The sequence below is a fragment of the Pipra filicauda genome, unplaced genomic scaffold (genome assembly GCF_003945595.2).
Source record: "Pipra filicauda isolate LSUMZ 115617 unplaced genomic scaffold, ASM394559v2 scaffold47_size6085603_pilon, whole genome shotgun sequence".
Taxonomy (NCBI): domain Eukaryota; kingdom Metazoa; phylum Chordata; class Aves; order Passeriformes; family Pipridae; genus Pipra; species Pipra filicauda.
In genome coordinates, this window is record NW_024104620.1 from 823,820 (window position 1) to 841,569 (window position 17,750).

The 17,750-nt window shown below is 38.1% G+C and overlaps 1 protein-coding gene across 1 annotated transcript in view; it reads right to left on the reverse strand.

Moving 5' to 3' along the window:
• The window catches only part of DARS1 (aspartyl-tRNA synthetase 1), a 36,520-nt gene that overhangs the window by 12,833 nt on the left and 5,937 nt on the right, over positions 1-17,750 (reverse strand). The window contains exons 4-7 of the mRNA XM_027748988.2: positions 13,655-13,757; positions 5,785-5,887; positions 4,466-4,546; positions 3,974-4,033 (exon numbers count right to left, since the gene is read on the reverse strand). Coding sequence (XP_027604789.2) covers positions 3,974-4,033; positions 4,466-4,546; positions 5,785-5,887; positions 13,655-13,757 — 347 coding nt within the window. The remainder of the gene's footprint in view (positions 1-3,973; positions 4,034-4,465; positions 4,547-5,784; positions 5,888-13,654; positions 13,758-17,750) is intronic.

Here is a 17,750-nt window from a genome sequence, read left to right on the forward strand (position 1 = left end):
GCTCTAGAATTTGTTCTGCTCTCTCCTCCTTTTTGCTTTTCTGCTTGCCTGCTGTAACTAGCTATCTTCCACCATAAACAGCCACTAAGTACGTAGCTGGCTACATAAAAAGGGAAAATAACGCAATCTATATTCTTTTAAGTAATATACATTATTTTAAATAATGTAAATAATTCTGCCATTCCTTTACTACATATAGGACAAATGAAGGTTTTGCTAGGAAACAGAATCTGTACTAAATAATATTTTTTAACCCCAAAGTGACTGAAGTTAATTTTTATTCAAATTACTTATCGTATAAGAAGAATCTATGAAGTTTGTTGTCTAAACAACTGGGACTGTGTATGTCTTCAGTACCCACAATAAAATAAACTGCATATCTGCTTGTTCATTACAGCTTGAATTCAGCCAGGGAAAGCACAGCTTTTGCAATGAGTAAATTGAATTCAACGCAATGAAATCAAGCTTGAAGTAATCGAGTATTTTGAAAAAAGTGCATTAAGATCAGTGTACAGTTGGATTATCACATGACACAGTTTGACATCCATAAAGTACTAAAGATACAGTTTAATGTTTATGCTCTACCCTGAGCAGCATAAACAAGATAGTACTGACCCTGAAAAGGCTACAATTTGGTCTCAATGAGCTGTGCATTAGCAGACACAATTACAGCACCAGGACTGCAAAATGCATGTAATTCAAGCCCAATTTGGACAGATGCTGCTGAGATAAAAGCCCTGCTGAACATCAAAAATAAGCCAGAGCAAGGACATCAGTCAGGTCCATTGTAAAACTGGATGCACCTGAACTGATTTTTTTCTTCGGAGGAAGACAAACTCAGAAGCAAAACCTGAAAATCAGTGTTTCACTGGTCTTTTCTTCATTGTGTTTCATCTATCACAGAACTTCATGAAATAAGACTGAAGTAGGTGTTTTTATAGACATGGGAAGTCTCCACACCACAGAACACTGCAGTTAAACTTAAGAACGGCAGAAAAGCAAAGATTTAAAACATAGTCAGTGCTCCACTTTGCCTTCTTTAACTGTTCCAGTAAGTGAAGGGTAAATCAAACATCTCTAGAATCAAGCGGTTTGACTTTCATTCAGCCACCATGAAAAATCGATACTTAGGTCAGCAGTGGTTTCCTCACAGTCACCTGTGGTTATGTGTAAGAAAATCTGGTCTGTGCAAGGACTTTTCCTTCTTACCAGCTCTCCTTTCTCCACACCCCTGACTTTTTACTCCAAGTGTGTGATCTGTATTTTATGAGTTAACCCAGCAGGAACAGGTTCATTCTTCCTTAGTCATCCTTCCTTGGAAATGATTTTTAAAACCCCTCTGCACTAAATAATCACAATTTTCTCTACATACATCAGAATAACAACTACAGCAATAGCTTGGGATCTTGGCATTTAAGTACTTCCCATCCCTAACCTAAAAAAAAATGCCTATCAGACACTTCTGAGAGATCTCTGTCAGCAACCAAAATGCAAGATTGTTAATAGTTCAGTGCAATTTTCACATGTACACAAGTATGGAAGTCTTGCAGTTTTTGTAGAATACTTTGCATATCACAGCTCCACTAATGTAATTTCCTTATTATTAATTTTACACTCCTTCTTCTGCATCATAATCAAGCTCTCCTCCATATACATTACAGCTGGATGGAGTGATGCTAGTTTTGGAAATCCAGTCTTTTTTATTCATGCAGTAACTGAGTTTCACAGCTCCATGTTATCATGATTTGGCCCTATCCAATGAATTCCTTAGTTAATCACTACTTAAAATTAGTTAAACGACTTAACTACTTTAAATACTGCAGTGAAATGGACAAAAATAATTTTAGTTTCATACTAAGGACTTTTTTAATCCAAGCCCAGCCAAGATCTATGCATTTAGCTTGTTAAATCTTTCTCCAAAAAACAGTATCTCTGTTTTTGATGTTCAGTGACCCCCTTCTTCCTTAGAAAACTGGGGCACTGAGGAGAAGAGAACTAGATGATATCTGTGGTTGGACTTCCTCCTTCCTCCCACACTCATAGGAACAGATCAGCACAGCACCTCTATTAGATCTGTTCTGTTAACACCTCTTCCCTGTTGCCCATGATCTGGTTTTCCTAGAAGGAAGAGCTATGGCAGAGCAGTGGCCAGCAATGGTTTCAGTTAACACACCATATTTTCCTCTCCTCCTTAGCACATGCCTACTTGAGCAGTGCATTGGAAACACCAGGGGCTCTTTGAGGTCCCATTTGTACTCCAGTAGCTCCAGTCAATGGAACCAAATCACTGAAAATCAATGACTGCTTTTTAGGTTTCTTTTCCAGTTATTTTGAAGGACAAACTGCCTTTGTACCCCCACTCTTGTGATTCCACTGCACACAGTGCTTAGGATGTGAACATACATATAAGCACATGTTCTCATTGGGATGTCCCCTTTCTCCATTAAATACCTTTCCTGCTTACTCAGCATTCCCTTTAAAAAACAGATCAAAGTAACACAGAAGCAAAGCTCCTGCAGTACAAACAAGGTAAACCAATGAGTAGCAGATGCCCTCAACTGCATTCCAGCCAAGGATACCTCCATGCCATTTTTCAGTCAGTATTTTTAACCTTTATTTCCCTTTGTATTACTTCTCTGTTCTCTTTGGGGCTCATGGTTCTTTCCAGTTTATTATTTTCATTAATTTAATGGATTTTCTTAAGTTTCTCTGGAGTGCTGTTGATTATTTTTATTCATCACCAGAAGTTCAAGCAAAGCTTGCACTTGCAGCATCCCAGAGCTCTCCTTTCAATTTAGTACACTGCCTTACCACTCCTGCAAGCTGATGATCCTTCAAATAAATGATTTTCACTTTCAATCATTAGTACAGAATTCTGAAAGGCTTAATTTAAGACTGATGAAGAGACCAATATGAGGAGATACTGAGTAACCTGAAAAGTAATGGCAAATTGAAGTTACTCAGCATTATACATAAGCTCAAGTGAAATGCAAATAACTTTGGTCCAAGTAAAACAATTTGCACAAGCAGTTTTTGCTGTTGAAATAAGGAGATCAGATGCTGAAATGCTCTAAGTATCTCAGTGCCAGAAGTTTTCCAAATTTCCCCATAAGTGACTTTTGTGTTTCATTTCCCAGCCCACAGACTGATTTACTGAGAAACTGCCATTATCAGAACTGTGTATACCAAAAAATGAGCTAAGCAGAGTCTTCATTCAATGAAAAGTTCATTAAAATTTTACTGTGGAGAGCCAAAGGTGGGAAAAGGCCAGGGTGCCTCCTGTCAGTAAGAATGGTTAGTTACTGACACATTTAGTGTTAACTGCTGTTTTATCAAAAAAGAATCCAAATTCTGTAAGTAATTTAGTAGATGTTCTTTTGCGGCCGATCAAAGAGAGTAAATATTTGGGAGCTCTATGAATTCAGAGGAGGTTGTGCCTCTATGACCTGGATGAAGAAAGGTGTTTCAAAAATATAAAAGGAAAATACATGAATGTGGAAGAAACAAAGAGTATGAGATTGGTATTGTGGCCTGGCACAATTTCACTGCCAGGACATGCACTACAGCACCTCTATAGCACTTAAACTTCCATCTTATACCCCAAAAGTGAGCTCTTCACAGGTTTTGGGTATCAAAGACTACATCCAAGAAAATATGCTGTCTCTAAATTGTCCCTTTTCAGTCACCTTTGACTTTTGTAAATAAAAGCCCTGTCGTACATGGCCACATGTCAAATACTAAATGTTCTCCTTCAAACTCCTAATACCTGTTCTTTAATTAATGTCAGTAGAGGTGAACATTTAGGATTCAAAAACCCTGTGTTTTCACAACACCACTCACAAAAACATCTTGTTTATTTTTTTTCTGGCCAACAAAACACTTCCATCAAATCCATGAGTTTTCTTGCTTCATGGATTAGAAATGTGAAGAATAAACACTTGCAGGCAAGCAAGCAGTACAGCATGTTCCTTACCCTCAGATCAATGATTCTGTTGTCCAGTCTTGTATCTTGGTTTACAGTAGCTCTTCCATCCTAAACAGTTGTGCAAAAACACATAGTGAATACACATCCAAAAAATAAACAATACTCCAACAAAACAAAATCAATGGAGAAAAATTAGCGTTACTTCTAAGTTCAGCAGAATTTCTAGATCATTCTAGAAAAAACATACAGCACTGGTAGTATAGCAAAGGTAAAGGTGCAACTTCTCCCAGAGGTCACAGAGGAACCCAACTATGAGGACCCAGCAGAAACACATGCAAGACTGGAAACCCTCTGGTTTTGACCTTCTGCTGCAGTTCTCTATCAGAGCTATAGAGATGTTGGACACAGCTCTGGATAACATAAAGGAAATCAAATGCAAGCCCAACAAACCCCCAAAATCACCACATTAAGGAAGCCGCTTTCACGCTTTTGATCAGCTACAAAGACAATAAAAGGCATTTGAGGATGCCAAGGTTTCACCTCCTCTCCTTCCACCTCTGGCCTCACAGCATCGTCCAGCTGCAGGGGCAGGCGGGGCTCAGCCGAGCTGATCACATAGATCTGCAAGCGAGAGAGCACAGAAACAGCTGAGGCTCTGCTCCACGGGAGCTGGCACTGACAGAGGGCTATTTCTGGCACAGACCTGAAACACTGTTTGCATAGGCTGTGATTTTATTCAAGTACTGGAGATACACGGGTGCATTCTCATGACAATACTGGAAATGCTTAGTTCTTGCTTTCCTTTTGAAAGATTAAAAATATCCTTTTTTCTTCTGAGAAGCACCGAGTTTAGCAAGCACATACTGCCTGAGGGACAAGGCTCTTGGCATCAATGCCAGCTCTGAAACTAGGAGACTTCACCGAGTTTTAGGTTCTGATTCCAGCAGGATCATCCTGTTCTTCTTGTTGTTAATGTATTATTTACTTATCATCTGATTAGATCTGAAAGAGCTATTTTGGGTTGAAAAATTTATGAGACACCTAAAGTACAATCAGAGAATGAAAAACAGCTTGCCCTGCCTTACAGCCTAGTTACAAGAGCAGTGAATTTGATGTTCTTTAAGAAAAATCAAGCGTATGAAAACCTGCACATATATTAAAACATGTTTCTTCACAATCTGCAGGTTTTCCCCAATGCTAAAATTTACCTTACTGTTATAATAGCCATTGTACTCTAGCCCTGAGGCCACTGTGTTTCAGCTGTATTGCAGGCAGAGTTTGCTTAAAAACCTTTAGAAGGAAAGGATATTACATAAAGGTTTAAATATGCTTTCTATTTAAACAAATTATAAAGTTGCACTTCCTCCACCCCTACAGCACGAGCTCCAGGAATTTTAGATTTCAAAAGCTCCCATACTGTTAAGCCAGTGAGAGTTTATTTCTGCCCTGAGTTCTGTATTTCACTCCATTGTATTGAGGGGAAGATTGTAACTCTGATAAAGAAGAAACTGCTGACTTGCACTTAAAAAGAAGCAGACTTTAGTCCAGTATCTGCTTCAGTTAAGAATCAGAAATAAGAATTACAAGCTTTTGTACCCCAAATTGTTCTAGGGAGATACTTCATTTTACTTGATACTGCAATTCAAATGGCACATAAAAATAGGAAAATATAAAACCCAAATAACTTAAACCCAGAAATGTTTAGTGTTTACATAAGATACACTGAAATTTGTAGTTTAAAGGAGTTTATTTCTCTGGCATGAGATTCCTTACTGACAAAGTTAATACATGCAGAGAGTCAATCTCAACAGATAATTTATCAAACAATTAACCAGTGCTCCATTTGCTCAAACATTTACCCTTTGAACATGAAGCTCAACATCTTGCTGAGTACAACCTCCGACTTTCTGAAATGCTTTCCTCACAACACCTTCCACATCCACAATGCTCTCCTTGGTGATGCTGCCAATAAAGAGAGGACAGAAGGGTTACTGACTTCCATGGCACTGCAGCAGCCTCAGCACTGGGCACCAGCACGTTCAGGTACTGCATGGACTGCTGAAAACAACAGAGTTAAGGACCTTGGTGAAGTTACTTTTATATATATAATAAGCAAGTAATGAAGGACTTTGCCAAAATACTCCCAGCCACAATGAATTCAAGCTGGGATGGAGGACTTGTGAGGGAAAGAATGATGATTGAGCTCAGTGCTGTCCCCTTCTTTGTGTGTGAATACACAAACTGACAGTCACAGCTCTTTTTCTAGGCCAGGGACACTCTTGCATGTGTCAGCTGATGCAATTATCTGAAAGATGTGCCTTCCTCAGCTAAACAACAAACTGAAGGGAAGTCCTAGAACTGGAGGGGAAAATCAAAACTGCTCCAGCTTGTTTAAACTACAGACTTGTTACTGAGAGCTGCAAGATGCTTCTAAGTCATTTTTTGGCGACAGGGGACATCCTAATTGCTCTCCACTACCAGTCCCTATTAGTACATTAAAACACCAGAAAGTCTTCCAAAGATCTGACATAAAGCATGTCTGCTATAAGCAAACAGTAACAAAAGCCTCAAGAGTCAGAGGGGAGAAAAAAAAATTTGTATGAGGTTTTTATTTACATATTTAAGGTACTGGAATTTAAACCAGTAATTTTCTACAGATACTCTCACCCTCACTGGAAATACATTTTCACTCTGTCTCTTTGCTAACAGGCTTACAAAAGGCCAAATATCAGAAAATATTTCTTCCCTTTTTACAGAATAATGTTACAACTCATCTTTCACTCCTCGGGCCTCCTTGAGGAGGCTGAAAAGCACTTCATGAACATCACTTGAGCACCCAAATCCTCAGCCAGCAGGGAAGTATCAGGGCCACAATTTAACCGCAAATAATAAGAGGTGAGCGAGGATGTCACTGGACAAGCTGGTCACTGCTGGGCTCGGCAAAGCAAAGAGCCATTAACAATCCTCAAGTTCACAAGGCTGGTGCTTCTTTTACTTTGAGTAAAGATGATAAAAGTCTTGAAAAATCTGATGACATTGAAGTAACAGTAGAAAATTCGAGCATCAAAAGTCTCAAAACCAAACGGTGGCACTGTAAGTAAACTCTGAATAACTTAAAAAAAAAAAAAGCCAAATTTGAGCATTTTAACTGATTACACTGTTTCTTTGATGGTAATACTTTCAGGGGATAGAACTCATTGGCAGCTGCTCTAAAAGTTATAGACCATGGTGATTCATATGCTTGCCTTTCTTAACCATTAGGTAATTCTACCTACTGCATAAAACTCGTGAGTAGTGTGTGCTTCTGGTACATTTACACCTTAAAACAGTTGCTCAAATCATGACTAAATTTGTCTAAAGCAGAGGTCGAGAGCTGGTTTTAAATCAGAACTCACTCAGTTATGGGTGAGCCTCCATTCATCTCCATCATTTTAGCAGAGGCAACAAATTCAAGAAAGGGTAACTGAAATGACACCAAGTGCTTGGAAGTACACTCTCTTACAAATGACTGTTTAAAACTCCTTAAAAAGACTGTGGAACCAATACAGTGCTTTGGATGCAAGAGAATGTGATGATAAGAAATGCAGAGAGAATAAATGATGCTGAAACTGTCATAATTGTAACTATAAATCCCCTCTGCTTTTCAAATACGTGAATGTTTAAAAGAAAGTTTTACTCTCTTGTGAACTTTTTTCCCCAAACAGTTCTCTTCTGTCTATTTTTCCCTGCTTCGTTTTCCATGTCAACACTTTGGCAAATGTCCAGAAAACACCACTAATGACATGAAGAGCAGTGTCTTCACCGAAAATGTAAGGTTCTAATCTGCTGAATAAAAGCCCTCCCACTAATAAGTGCAAATAATGTTTTAGACTTACTGAAGGAAATTCTTTGCATTGTGAAAAAAAAATAGTTAAATAGAGAAGTGTTGTATGATGGATTCCCAATCAGATTACTGATCCCATGGCTGAGAACTGGTGTGAGTGAAGTCCTTACAGAGCTTTGATCAGAACATGCAAGGAATTCAAGACATCCCAAATGGTATCAGCTTAAAAGCACAGGAAGACACTGACTTTTACATCACTTTTACACATTGTAACTGCAATATTGCTTTGCAAACTTGCATAACAGAACTTATCTGAATGTATGATAAAATGAGCTTTGTCTCTCTAAACTGGAGTTGCAAATAAAATGTGTTTCTTCATCTGGACCATACTTTAAAACTGTAGCATTCCTTAGGAGTTACATTTGCCATAATTTTAATTGCTAAATTAAACTATGTAAATCCCTGTATCCAAACATGCTTGGACACAAAAGCACTATGAAGGTTTCTGCTGCATACGACCATCTTTGTACTCACAAACATTCAACATCTCCTCTAACTTTCATTTGATAAATAAAAAATATGCTTTTTCTCCTTAAAACTACAGATTTAATCAGGAATGGAAATAAAAGCTGGTGTTTTGAGTTCTGTTTGAACTCAGCAAGATCTAGAGCTGGGAAAATCAGAAGTCCCTAACAAAGTGCATCAAACAAACTACAGAAACCCAGAAGGTGCTGCTTTGATCCCAACAGGTAATTCCAATAATGTTACTGAAATGGTAATTTCAGGTCAAGTTACAACAAGAAACAAGAAGTTTTAAGGAAATGCCAGTAAATTTGTTTTCCACAGCAGCAGGACCAAGTCATCTGGGTGATTTTTGATAAAATTCCCCTGGGGAACAAAAAAACCCCCAAACACACCAAAAAAAGTGAACAAGTAGCAGAAAAGCGTGACAAAGTTACCACCATTCCCAAAGAAGACAACAATATTAATACCTGGAATTAATATTAGCAAGGATTAGAAACTCAATTAGTTTAATAATAAATAAATAAATAAATAAATCATTAAGAAAGATGACATCTTTACATTGTTTAATATTTAAAGAAGCTACTTGAGTAAGAGATTTATGAAGTCCAATGCTAAAAAATTTCTCTGTATAATAAACGACTTTGTATGTAATGGTCCAAAAAATCAAGACTATAATTACTAAAGTGTCCACTAGATGCCTTTTTATGTCCCTCTTAATTATGTGCATGTCTATTAGCCAAGACTTTCTCTTTCAACCACAAGATTGCATCCTTGCAGCCTGTATGGCAACATCTTTCACCAACAGCTTTGTGTTGCAAGCTGAACCCTGTGCTGAGGTGAAGAACAATAAACATTTTCTTGATCAAAAGTCTGAAGAATAGGAAAAAACGTGGTTATTTATAGATTTTAAGTAGAAAATATTTTAATTCATCTGTAGCATCTATACTTACTCAGGCATTTTCTTGTTTTTACATCTGTAAGCACTCTGCATTAATTACTATATTAATACATTATTAAATCTAAAAGTATTAAATAATTGGCATAAAATATAATAATCAATGATACTATATGTGACTGCCAATGAAAGCTGAAGGCAATGGAGTTTACTTTTAAAAAATGAGTTGAGAGTATAAACATTTTGTACTCAATGAGAGCAACTGTGATCCTGCCTGCACAGACAGAGCAAGTATCCATGAAGCCCCCTGAAAACTGACATTGTACTCCTGAAGGTCAGGTAAACACCTTATTCTCTTCATTCTAAAAATATAATAATCTCTTTCTTATACCAACATTCTAACACTTGGTTGAACCCCACTACCTTCTGGGAAAAAAGAAGCCTGTCTGCTTTTAGAGATTTTAAGTAACAAAATCCACCATGCATTTTTAATAACTTTTACTGAAGAAACTCCACTTTATTTCCCTTCTGCATTTCCCCAACTTCATCCTCTGTTCACTGCAACCTGTCACACCTTTGTATCTGTGACTTAAGAACCCTCCATTGGCAGAAAACCTTCTTGCATAGGTACCATCAGACTGGGATTTAAATCACTAATTTCCCTAGGATTGAATAGTTTTCGTTGGTCTCACAGAAAGGCAGATTTGCCTGAGTGTAGATCATTTTATCTTGCAACTTCACCATCAACCTTTTCCAATTTGAAATACATTCAGACACAAAGACAACAAAAGTGGACTAAATATTCCAGAAATGGTCTAATGACTGGTACATATTACATTAATGGCATTTTATTTCTCTTTTTCAAAATTCCAGAGATCTCCCAGCACAGCAAATAAGAACTGCATTGGCTGCTGTCAGGTCAGTTATCCATCACCATCTCACATTTCTCTCTGTGCTCTGCTACATATAAATCCTGATCAGACACCAAATCTGATGTAATGATCACAAAGGTACAAATTCCCACTGAAGAGCATCAAAGTGATTATTCTAAATGAGCCCTGGTTACTCTACACTCCTGAGCATCTACTTTACCAGTCCAATTTCTGTGTCACCAGCAAACTTAACAACTGCAATTTGACATCTTCTTCCAAACCACTGACATAAAAATTGAACAGAAATGCATAAAGAAAACATTCTGCAGTATCCAGCAGTTTTCCTGGTTTTACTAAATTATCTAGCTAAAAACTCATGTCTATTTTTCTACATTGTGCATTGTTTTCACAGAGGTTTACCCTTTTTTCCCCCCTTCCATTTTTATTCTCTTTCCTGTATTTTTATTCTCTCCTATAAAGAGCCATCAAGTTATTTCCTCTGCAAGGACACATTTGGGCAGCTAAATTAGAAGCTGTTAACCACCTCTGCCAGCTGCTCTATCATCTCACGTGGCTCTGGCAGTGGGGTGGCAGGAAAGGCTCGATGCTGATATAGAAAAAGAGAAAGAAAACCAAAACCAACCACACCCCATACTTGCTGGAAAAAGCAGGTTGATAAATTACTAATTGCTCCACTTGGCACCTCTGCTGCCTGAAGGAGACAATGAACTCTTTCCCTCACACAGCATCCCGTGCAGGACCAGGTTGGATTGGTTTTTCTGATCAGAGACATAAGAACAATTCCACAGCTGCCAATCCAGGATCTCCAGTGGCTCTGTGCTGTTGGCCACGAACATTTTGAAAGTTCAACTAGAAATTTTCCATAGTTAAACTCCCAGAAATGTCTGTAAAACCTGAGCTAAAGGAGTGTTAAGTACCTTTCACTAAAAAGAACTTACATTCTTAATGATAATGGAGATAATTGGTATATGAATGTTGCTGGTCACAGGAGGTTATGAAAGTTCTTGGTTTCCATGTGCCAATATCTAAAAGAGGAACCGGTTTGTTTATCATTTATGAAAATTTGTACAAGAAATGTTCATTATTTAATGAACTCTCATTAAAAACACAAGATCCAGAATTTCACAAATTATTTTAAAGGGAGTCGTGAACACAATCAAAATATGAGAAAGTAGCACATGAAAAATATAAATTACGTACTACCAGTGAAAAAGTTGAAAAATCTATTGAAATTTAAGGTATTTAAGTGATGTTTTCATCAATAAATGTGTATTTGCTCACTTAACGCGCAGGAAATGAGATGACGAAAAGAGACACCGAGAAGGGCAGGGAAACAGGACTGCTATTTTTAGACATCTAAGACATGCCTCATCTGTTAAAAATAATGCAGCATTCCAGAGCAGGTGAAATCCGGCCGGGAAGTGACTGAGGCCAGGCACGGACTGGGCTCTGCCTCAGGTGCTGTGACACAGAGACCCCACATGCCCTCAGGAGCCAGGGAACAGCAGCAGCCTCGGAAGGGATAAGAAGCAGCTGCAGTGGCAACATCAGACAGAATTGTGGGAGATCTGGAAAAAGTGAGAGCATGGCAGGATATGAATAAAATAGGTCTGTGGGTGGGAAGGATTCATGAGAAGATGGCTGCACTGATGGTGTTAACAAAACCAAACCCCTAAAGAGAACCCAGGGGGTTGTGACAGGGAAAGTTACACCATTCAAAGAACGTGATGATGAGCATGCAAACATTTCAGAACCACAAATAACGAGCAAAACATGAATGCTGTAAATTAAGAGAGGCTGAAGTACCAGGATTTAACCAGCAAATGCTGTCACAGAAGGGAGCAGAATGAAAAGTCAAAGCACAGCTTACAAACATCACGAGTCTGGCTACCCAAAGGAATTCAGGTCTGTCCTGTCCAGAAAAGTGGAGAGATTACAGGAGTTGGGAAGAACTAAGGATGAGGTTCTGTCTGATTCAACAGCTCTCTACTGCCATGAGAGAAAGGAGCTTTGCCCATGACTCATTCAGATACCCTAATCCACCATTTACCATTCCTTGTTAGCTCTGGATCTCCATGACCTAGTGTAAATCACTAACCTGGCAGAAAACTAACCAAGTGAAAAAAGAGCAGTGAATCACAAAAAAACATCATGGAAGGTTTATAAGTGTCAGTCAGCATATGGAAGAAAAGAGTAAGGACCAACTTCCTTCTCATGAGCTCCTAACCGCTGAGCTCTGCCACTCACGAAATGTAAGAAAGTCTGCTGTGGAGTAAAGAATCATGAAGAAAACTGAAAAACAGATATTGGAGAGAACTGGAGAATAGGAGATCACAACTCTAAGGGTTGTTCCACTGCTCTGCAGTACAAGGTTGCCAAGAGAGTACAGGCAGACTATTGGTAGGTTAGAGGGAGATGAATTAGGGAACAAGTAAATTATACACTTAATTCTTTTCAAGGATTCTAAGTGGTGGAGAGAATAAACCATTTCATGAAGAAACTGGACACTTCACTTTGGCTCACAAACACCTGTAAACAGCATGTTTCACACTGGCACTGCCAGCACTAAGCACGGCCAACCAACAAACACTGCTGGGTCTGTTTTCCCGTTGCCTTGAACCCCCTCAGCAGAAGTATTATCCCAACCTTCTTAGCTCGGCTTCTGGAAGTCTGTACTATAACAAATCCTTCCTCTCCTGACATATTGAAGGTTGAAGGCTGTAGCACTTTTGCAGTTAATTAGTGGGGGCTCCCTTCCCAGGCATGAGAGTAGTGCCAAGAGCTACACAGAAGCAACTCAAGTGCCACATGTTAAACATTATTGCACCAAACTGAGCCACATTTCTACTTGTGAACAAGTAGATATACATGATTAAAAGTTCTGCTATAAAACACATCTATCATGCAAGCATGTTTATTACTGGGCAACCTGAAAGCACAACCTTAGGCAAACAGAAAAATCATCTTTTATCTTCAGGAACAAAACGAACCAAATAACTGAATTCAAGTTGCTGCAACAAACACTTTCAATTGGCAAGTCTATTAGTGCTCCTCCCCCAACTTCTGAAAAATTAACTTAAATCCCTCATTAAACATTCTAGTGCCAAAAATAAGGTGTAAATAAGATTAATGCAATGCACAGAAGCTACTTTTAATTTCTTCAACTCAGTAAGCCACTTGCAACATGGGACTCCTTCACACCAGTTCTAACTATAAAATGTATTGCTACACTGCACATCTTGTAGAAGAAAAACCCTGAACATGTGCAGACACACAGCAGCACCACACACAAAATGAAGTGTCCCACTAAGCTCAGCTTGCCAGACTTTTTGTTAGCCAGCTTGGAAATAAATGTAGGTTGTCTATGGCGAGAGAATGCTGCTTCAGCAGTTCAGAATGAATTTCAAGCCTGTTCTCTATTTTACCTTTTGTCAGTGTAATGTATTCAGGGCAATAGAGAGCTGACAATTTAAATAACTACATTTTAAAACAAACGAAGCATTGATGTTAATGTGTGAAAATGGTCCCGACCCCTGGGAGTCCTGGTTCCCACCATTGTTTACTCTGACAACAGGATATAATTGCTTACTTACTTGGCAGCAAACTTTACCATCTGCTTGCTCGCATGCTGTCCCACAGCCACGAGAGCCTGGATATTGAACTGCTGCTGACGCAGGACTAAGAAGCACTGCTTCCCTGAACACAAAGGGAAACAACACAGGTGCATTAAGGACAACTTACTCCAGCTCTCTGTGAATGAGAAAAAATGCTTTCCTACTTAAATATTAGGCTGAGCTTTAAAGAGTGTGTGTGTCTGTGTTTAGCTCATCGTCACCAGCCCCCCCACCCCCAAAAAGCTCCATCACACTACTCAGCTCTGCATGTACACACACCCTCAGATAAATAATTCTGCCTTACATCTATAAACACGTGAATGGACATCTTCTGAAAATAACAGTAAGTCTTCCAAGATAAATAATATTTAGACAAAAGAAAAACAACAAATCGTAACTTTCAAAGAAACTATTTTTGTTCAACTGCAAGAAATAAATCACACTTTTCCTTCTTTCTTTGCTCACAACTACTTCAAGTCTAATTTCTTTTTAAAGAAGTTTTTTCTTATCTTCTCAAATCGAAGCTGTAGAGTTGACTTTACAAAGCTGCTCTGAGAGAAACAGGCTTGATTTTGCACTGCAGGGACTAAACCAACAATAATACACCACACATTCAGAATGAAGGGGTACAAAAGGAGTATTGATTCTAGTGAATGACAAGAACCTAAAAGACCCAATTAAAAATTCCTGTAAGAGCAATTTAATCGTGAACATCTTAGGGAAAGAGAAGTTAATAGAAATTAATAACAATTTACAAAGAACATAATGCATTTTGTTGACTTTTAAAATGGGGATTTCCAAGTCATCAGAGCTCTTTCTAACCTGTTTAGCTGACAGTTACAATCATTTCATATTTCTTCTCACATCTCTAATAGTCATTTACTCCTTAACTTAGATTAAAGGAAATATGGTGATTTTAAATACTTCTTCCTAGAGAGAGCCATTAACAACAAACATTTCATTGTTGTACCAGTATCTGATAAATGCACCAATATCCCTTTAACTTTATCCCTCTGACTCAGAACATTGTAACATTTCCATTGAAATGGTGAGAATAGGAAGAGGTCAAAAGCTTTGTTATACACAGCTACTTCCCAGTTATTGTTGACTTAGAGTCTAAAACAATAAATCAACATCCACATAACTGGAAAACTGACACTAAAAAGCCTGTTGCCATTTTCATTTGTAATTATGCAACTGCCATTCCTGACACAGCTACAGAGAATTTAAACAGTATCAGAAGAGAAACACAGAACACTTGACACATGCTCTCAGGGAAATAAAAGTAAACATACAAAACTAGTACAAAATATTATTAAATATTAACATTATAATTATTGGAAAAAATTAATCTCATCATATGACAAACAAAAATGCAACTAAATTAGTTACTAATTTTCAGAAAACAGAACACAACTATTTCTGTACTCCAGAGGTGTTCAAACAAAAAATCCACAGCTGAAGTCAGCTACAATGTCACTCAAGTAGCAAATATTTAAGGATAAAATAGTGAAATGATGGAGGAACCTGATACCACAGGATCATAGAATAGTTTGGGTGGAAGGGACCTTTAAAGGCCATCCATCCAACCCCCCTGCAACGAGCAGGAACATCTTCAACTAGACCAGCTTGCTCAGAGCCTCATCCAAAACTCTCTGGCAGTTGCACTTAATCCCCAGCACTGGAAGCCTGATCAATATCTGCATTATAAAAGGACTCAAATCTGTTTGTCGTGAGTAACAGTAGCGGTTTTCATTAGCAAAGAGGATGTTTTGCAGAACTCAACCATTTCTAATCATAGAGCAGATAAGTGATCAAACAGACCTCACTGACAGCACCAGTTAAAGTATCCCAGTTACAAGGATTGCAGGAGGAAACAGAACTTTTCCCAAAAGAACTGAAGGCGTTCAAAACCAAGTATCAAAAGAACAAGCCATAATCAAATCTAGCTCATGCTTAGATACCTTTCCAGATCAAGAGCTGGGACAAAGGAAGCATCTGAGTGATAAAAAACTGGGATTATGGGATGTTCTCTATGTGTTTTAAAATACTGACACAGTCTTTAAGTGGAAAGTATAAGACCAGCATTACTCACATTCAACAGTAAGCTACTCTAAGTTTCCATAAAACAAACCCAAACCATGTCCCACAAGAACCCCTAAAAAAAAAGTTTCAAAAGAAATTTGGTTAAAAAGCTCTGACACAGTATAATGCAAGGAATGTTTAGTCACTGAACAAATAAGAGAAGACACCATGTGGAGAATTCCATCAAAAGTAAGCACATAAAACCAACCAGAAATCCATTGTTTTTCTTGGATAAAAGCACCAAATCACCTGAGACCTTATGAAAGAAAATGATGTAAGGAAGGAATGTGTATAGAGAGTAAAAACTGTTTGGTCATATAAATTAATATATGGCTGGTTTCAGACATTTGCCAGCAAAGAGAAAACTTTATACAGTTGATTATAAAATTTGGTCCAGTATTTAAATTGGTCTTGGTGGGATTCTTATTTTCAGATGTTTAATAAACCTTTGCATTCATAAACCAAAACCGAGTTCAGGTCTACCATCTTGCACAAGTCCAGCTGCCTGGCCAAGCCCAGACCAATTTCCCAAAGGCTTTTCCATGATAAACGTAACCAGTAGCTTAGGGTGGCTTTAAAAGAAGGCCAGAAATAACATTTATTTAATCCACGATAAGAACCACAGGGCCCCAAGCACTTTAATTTTAGTACCAGCCACAGCAATTCCCAACACCCCATTCTTTACACATCCTTCAGTTCATTTCCATCAGATTTCAGGAGTGACTTGCTATATGAGACAGCTGGAATCTGCAGTTGTTCCCATTAATTTCTGGTTTATTGGTCAGAACTAGACAGGGTTAAATAAAGGGTATGTATATTGGTTATTTAGGAGTCAAATTCAAGTTTCTGAGAAAAACTAAAGCTATTTTTGTGTAACATTTTCCTGTTTCCTGCAAGGCTTTCTTTTCCATAATGGTAGGAATAGTGCCATGATGTGTGTGGGAAAGGCTAATATTACTTTTTACCCTTAAACATTTGCTTTTCTTGTAAGATTCTTTCCCCAAAAGCTTAAGTAAACAAGCATATGGCATTCCCTAGCAGCACTCCCTGAATGTCAGAATTGTTCTCTGCTGTCAGACCGAGAGGGAACAAGAGACACAATCAATAAATTCAGACCGTTCATGCCCACGATCAGCTCCTTTTTCTTTCATTCTTCAGGTTGTGTTAAAGAGTTTTGAAAATAAGTAGTGTTATTTCATCAAAACCAATAGCTTTTCCTGAGGTCAAAGGTGAAGGATGACAACCAGCTTCTTGGAAGTTAGTCCTGCCATGTTACAGAGATGTCACTGTGATTGAAGTAAATGCATCTACCACAGATCAATGTCATACAGCAATGCAGTTCCTTATTTTAACTGACTGCAGCACAGACACCCATTAAGTGGGACATTTTTTAAGAAAATGATGACTCTAAAAGAGAAATGAATCTGTGACCATATTCTGTACTGGATCCTTGCCCCTAATTTGCATCATTCCCAATTTTAAGATTACTGTTAAGTTTCACTCAGGAAGGTAATTTCTTTATGCTCTTTTCTTTCAATTCTTGGAAAGACTACAGAGCTGCCCAACATAACTGAAACCAGTACAACAGTTGTCAGCATCTGATGCCAAAAGGCCAAAGCCTATTTAGGTTTGCATATGGCAACCTGGTCTCCAGAGAGAACTTCTGATTCCAGGGAAGAAATGTGACTGTCAGACAGCCAAGTATGACAGCCCACACTGCTGAGAACCTAGGAAAGGATTTTCCCTTTGTCTTGGTAAAGAAAGATGATGCCTCTTCTTTGAAGTTCAAACTGATATAATCAGATACCAGTAACTGAAAGTAAAACTGAAATTTTAACACAGATTTTTGTTTCCTGCCAAAGAAAAGGTATGGTGGAGATATTGATATGCAGCAGAATAAATATGACCTGTCTGACAACTGGTACGTTTATAATAAAAGTACATTTTACTGTAGAAGCTTAAAACTGGTTTATCTCACAACTGTTAGCAT